Source organism: Dendrobates tinctorius, unplaced genomic scaffold (genome assembly GCF_039654945.1).
Source record: "Dendrobates tinctorius isolate UK_male_01 unplaced genomic scaffold, ASM3965494v1 ptg000265l, whole genome shotgun sequence".
NCBI classification, from domain to species: Eukaryota; Metazoa; Chordata; class Amphibia; order Anura; family Dendrobatidae; genus Dendrobates; species Dendrobates tinctorius.
The window spans coordinates 5,375,636-5,381,635 of NW_027361932.1; the positions used below are offsets into that span (position 1 = coordinate 5,375,636).

At 47.0% G+C, this 6,000-nt stretch overlaps 1 protein-coding gene across 4 annotated transcripts in view; it reads left to right on the forward strand.

The window, feature by feature from the left end:
- The window catches only part of CHFR (checkpoint with forkhead and ring finger domains), a 101,666-nt gene extending 95,666 nt beyond the window's left edge, over positions 1-6,000 (forward strand). For all 4 annotated transcript variants that reach the window (XM_073559022.1, XM_073559023.1, XM_073559024.1 and 1 more), the window contains one exon: positions 4,154-6,000. In XM_073559022.1, the coding sequence (XP_073415123.1) occupies positions 4,154-4,196 (43 nt within the window). In that variant the 3' untranslated portion in view covers positions 4,197-6,000. The remainder of the gene's footprint in view (positions 1-4,153) is intronic.

Sequence of the window (6,000 nt, forward strand, 5' to 3'; positions counted from 1 at the left end):
ATTCTTTCTGTATTGATTCCTGAATGTTTAATAAAAAAGATCTGATTCAAAAAGAAAGTCGGCTGTCCAGTTTTCCACCCCTGGAATTAGAACAGCGGAGATTGCTGGAACGTACTGTTCTGCCGAGCGCAGTATCTTGGCCACTTCTGACATCACTTGGATGCTGCGCGTGCCGCCATGATGGTTTATGTACTCCACAGCCATGGCGTTGTCCGACTGAATGCGGACCGGCTTGCCGACGAGAAGAGGTTGCCAGCGAGGAAGGGCCAGGAAGATTGCTCTGATTTCGAGAAGATTGATAGGGAGCAGAGCTTCCTGTGGAATCCAGCGTCCTTGGGCCGTTCTCTGATGGAAAACCGCTCCCCAACCTAGAAGGCTGGCATCGGTGGTAATGACTTGCCACTGGAGCGGGAGGAAGGACCTCCCCTGGAGGACTGACGTAGGCATTGCCCACCAAGTCAGAGAATGCCTCACTCTGAGAGGGAGGAGAATGGGGCGGTCTAAGGACAACGTCGTCTTGTCCCAAGCTGAGAGGAGGGACAGCTGAAGGGGGTGAAGATGAAACTGTGCAAAAGGCACTGCCTCCATGGAAGCCACCATCTTCCCGAGAACTTTCATGCAGAGCCGAAGGGGAATGGGCTTCGGCCGTTTGAGAGCTCGAATTTCTTTGGACAGAGACGCAAATTTTTCCCTCGGAAGAAACACCCGGGCCAGATTCGTGTCGAATTCCATGCCTAGGAAGGTCAGACCCTGAGTGGGTCTGAGAATAGACTTTTCTTTGTTGACTAACCATCCGAGACGGCCGAGGGTATCCAGGGTTATGTGAAGACTCAGGAGACAGTCTTGACGGGACGAGCCTTTGAACAAGAGATCGTCCAGATAAGGGATGATGAGAATCCCCCTGGATCGAAGGATGGCCATCACCATCACCTTCGTGAAAACACGGGGAGTAGAGGCTAGGCCGAAGGGAAGAGCCGTGAATTGATAGTGATTTTCCTGTATCGCAAACCGAAGATATTTCTGATGTTGCAAACAAACAGGGATGTGAAGATAAGCATCCCGTATGTCCACAGAGCAGAGGAATTCTCCAGGTTCCATTGAGGCTATCACTGATCGAAGAAACTCCATTTTGAAGTGGAGAATCTTCACATGGCGATTGAGCAACTTGAGGTCCAGGATTGGTCGAAGGGTCCCGTCTTTTTTCAGTACTAGGAAAAATTTGAGTAGAACCCTGAAAACCGTTCGTCTGAGGGAACGGGGACAATCACTCCGGCGGAAAGAAAGGAGGAGACGGCTTGAAAGAATCCTGGAACGTGGGACCGCTGTCTTGGGGGTCGAGACAGGAAAAAACGTCTGTTTGGCTGGGAGCAAATTCGATCTTGTATCCGGATGCGATGAGACAGCCAAGCGTCCGCGAAAAACTTCCAGGTGGGGGTGACCCATCACTTGGAGGAGAACCCTGCTGGGTAGATTTTTCTGTGGACGAGAAGGCAGAAAAGGGCCTAAACGGCCGGAAACCCTTTCTGTTAAAAAAGTGTTTTGGCCGAGACTGAGGGAGAGAAGTGCTCTTACCACCAGTGTCATCCAAAATTATTTGATCTAGCTTGGCTCCAAAGAGCCGAGAACCAAGGAAAGGCAGATTGGTAAGCGACTTTTTGGAGGTGGTACCTGCATTCCATGACTTTAGCCAAAGGACTCGGCGTACGGCTACTATGTTGCCGTTAGCCCTTGCTACGCACCCAGCCGCATCCAAGGAGGCGGCTAAGAGGTATTTACCCGCATGATTAATTTGATCTGCTAGATCTGTCAGCTCGTCCTGGAGAGCTGCCGCTAAGATGCCTCTGCGAAGAGTTTTTGCCCAAGCTAAAATGACTTTTGCCACCCAGGAGGAAGCGAAAATAGGACAGAGAGAGGCGCCGGATGCCTCAAAAATAGAATTAGCCAGAGATTCTATCTGCCTGTCTGTTGGATCCTTAAGCGATGCCCCATCCGGAAGGGATAGAACCGTCTTAGAGGCTATACGAGAGACGGGAGGATCCACCTCGGGGGCTTTGGTCCATTTTGTGAGCAGATCTACAGCAAAAAGATACAGGACATCTAAGTACCTGCAGCCTGAAAAGCGTTGTTCAGGGTGCTCCCAATGTTTGGTTAGAGTAGTATTGAACTCCTTGTGGTTTGGAAGGGTTTGGGATGGAGGCCTCGCTCGTTTAAATGGAACAGAACATTCCTGAGGAGGAGGTTCGTCCTGCTTAATTTCCAAGGTTTGGAAGAGGGCAGAAAGAAGACTGTCGACCATATTCCGCGTTTTAGATATATTATCTGCTTCTGAACTAGATCCCGATTGGGGATCGTCGTCAGACCTAGGGTCGTCCTCTGAAGACCGAGAAGGACACCTGGGAGAAGCCGACGGGCCTAGCGAACTGGAAGACGAGTCAAACAGAACATGCTTCCTAGAAATCCTACTCGGCCTGTCCCTCTGAAGGTCGCGGTCAGGTGCGGACGACTCACCCTGAGAGGCGGTCGGTGCACAGGTGGCTGTAGATAGCTGAGGCTAACGTTCTAGGACCTGGACCAGGGACTGAGAGACTTTAGTCAGATCGGAGACCGACTGGAACATTGCAACGGCCCACTCTGGGAAAGGGGAAGTGCCCTCATCCCGGGAATCGGTGTGCTCCTGAGAGGCCGACATAGCTGAAGGGCTGCAGGACAGGCAGAGGGGAGACGACTGACCTGACGCCCACTTCCTTTTACAGCGTGCACAAGCGTAGTGGATAACGGTGGGCTTGAAAGATAGTGCCGCTGAAGGGTTAAACATAGGTATGTTGAGCACTATGGCTGCACTAAATAGAAGGGCTGCAGAGAGACAATTTTTCCATTAAGCGCCGCGCCTACCGAAGTTCTGACGAGCTGGACCCTGACGTGTCCCCCAAGCAGCGCAGGAAGCCAGTGAAATTGCAGGAGGAAGCTGGCTGTGATATCGGTGGGCGGCACTTGGCGTCATGACGAGACTAGGCAATGGCAGAGGAGGGACGCGGTAAAAATGGAGATTGACGTCCTTAAAAAGAAAGTAGTGCTGTGATTGGTGTGAAATGGGCGCGAGAAAAAGCGTGCCCAGAGTGGAAATTCACGCCCAGAGAAAAGGGGAGCGCGCTCCGAACAGGGAGGAGGGAGCGTGCTGAAAGCGAAAGTGAAACCATGTCTCCCTCCCCGCCGAGCTCTTATACTGATGCCCGCGGCGCCGATAATAAAAGGTGAGCCTGCGTTGAACCGCTGCTTACAAGGACCCTGTGTCCTAGTAGACCTTGTGTGCCTCTCCCCCTGATCCTAGTATAAACGGAGCGCGGCTGCGATGTGATGCACGCGGCTGCAGTGGGGGAGTAGAGGCGGGAAATTCAAAGTTTGAAACCACTGCTTGTGAAGACATACGGGGCTAAAGGGATCGTTAGGGTCTTACCTGACGTCCCGGAAGAGGATGACCGCAGGGGCATGCATAGCAGACAGGCCGCTGGGAGAGGTCCTCTTACCCGTGTCACGTAGAAGACGGCGTCCTTTTGTTGGGAGCGATGGCGACTACCGTCTTCCTCTCAGCCCTGTCCTAGGAAAGGGATGAGGAGTTGTTTTGGCAAGGACCGGCCACCTGTCGTCCGCCCATAGCACCGAATGGTGATATGGAAAAAGTCCTGCCTGCGGTACTGAGAGTTGCGATGTGGGCGACACCACACTGCTCGCTCAGCCGCATGATATGGGAAAGCAGGGTGAACATTTACCCCCTGTTTCCCTATGTAGAATCTGGAAAATAAATGGGAAAAGATTAATACACACACACAAAAACCTAAAAGAAAATGGTTAGATGCGGATCTGGGGAGATCCCGGTCCGCCTCCTACAGACACTAAGCACAAACTGAGGTACTTGGTATCTGTCGGTGGGTGTATACTGCCGGGGAGGAGTCAATTTTCTTGTTTTTTTGCATAGTGTCAGCCTCCTAGCAGCAGCATACACCCATGGTAATCTGTGTCCCCCAATAAGGCGATAAAGAAAGCAATTCATTTACTAAAAATAACATATTGTTAGTATTGATATCTTTAAAAAACTGATAGTCCAATAATGCTATAAAAGATCAAAAGGTAAAATATTTCTTCTTTCTCTTTCCAGGAAATTCAATCACATCTGTGAACAAACACGCTTCAAGAACTAAGTCTGGTAGAATCTAGAACTTTGCTATGACGTTCTCAAAAGGAGAGGCATTCAGGAGGATGTGAAGATTCCTGCGACCTCAGAGTGCAGCACCCTGTTTCTAGCTTACACTGTACCAGACAATGGTACACAATGATGGTTGCTGTTGGGTTTGTTTAATGTGCTGAGATATGGTTTGAAGACAGTCAGTCGACTGCAAAATACAATGCAAAATGCCTTTCTTCCAGTTTGGGTTAATGACTGGTTTAACGTTTGAAGCATCTGCCTAATGGCTGTGGCTGCACATCGCTCTATTGCTGTTATCAATGAACATTCTAGTATTGTAAATGGCCTGTTTTGTTTATCAGTTAATACTTCTTTTTTTTTTTTTTTTTTTAAAGATTCACACTGAATATATTGCAGGTTACCCGCTATTCCAGTGTGCTTTCCATTCAGGGAAATTGGTTCAAACATTACAGCCATTGGTTTGTTCTACACTTGACTAGTCTGCTTCTCTTTTCTGTATAAGGGCTAGAATGAAGCGAATAATTTTTCCTGACATCTAATTGATTCTTGGAAAATCCTGCTCTACACTGTGGCTCCTGTGTATGTGATCTGCATAACTGAATATTTTTGTTGCTGATGGAAAACGCCTGCAACACTGAATTTCTGGAACAGCTATGTCTTATAAGTACCCTGTATCATTCTTGATACTATATATTAATTTTTTTTGTACACAGACTATCGACATGTTATAAAGAACACACTGTATAGTACAGGGAAATTGAAGCAATCATTCTAGTAAATGTTTATACCTCAAAATTTGAATTCTCTGTCTATTACACAATGTTGCTTATCTACTGTAGTCAGTGCAATAGATAAACCTTGTATTTTACTTTTTTGTAAACTTTTGCATAGACCTCTGAAGTGTTATTATTTGGGCATATTTACATGTACATTTGGGTTAAAGGGCTGGTACCCCTACTTCTAGCAATAGAAATTCTTATGGGTCTTCATAGCTTATAAAGATTTCACTGGTATAACAGGATTTGATGTAATATATAGTATACTGCCAGCAGTGGTGTAACTTTAAGCTTGTGGACCCCAGTGCAACAGTTCCAACACGGGAGCAACACTAGTCTAGAATTTCGATTCCAACATGAACCCCTCTCCAGGGCCCAGATATCACTGCACTCTGTGCACCCACTATATTTATACCCTTGAATGAAATTTTTACTCTGCTGTTGAGTGGAACTACTGGCATTTACTGTTGTTCTTTTTCTCCAGCACTTGTGATGGGATTCTTGAAGGACATGGACATACAGAACAGAGACCTTTGGAAAAAGTTCATTAATACGTAGAATAGGAAAATATTTTTGAAAAAATGTAAAATGGTAGCCAACAGTGGCATCTGTACCTTCCATGAATGGCCATTAGTCTGTGTACACTCTGATGTCCTGCCATTAAAAATGGAGCCAGCAGATGACTGCCCAAGTCAGTTTGAGGTGACATTTCATTGGTAACAGCAGTGTCCTAATCTTTCTTGCAACTTGTTAATATATATGGCAGGCTGTAATCCAGCTGATTAGCTAAAACATTTATTAAAAAAATAAAAAAAATCTATTCCTGGGTTCCTAAAAGGATGTTTCCATAAGGGGTGTAGTAGTTGACGTTGCACCTGAAATGAGGTTGTATGGCAATTGGCCATTTTGGTGAGCAGAAATTTGACCACTTGACAATCCATATATACTATGTGGCCATAGGTTATGTGAGATCTTTTTCCTAAATAAAAAAAGTCTAGTTATTCTTTAAATATCCTGCAGGCA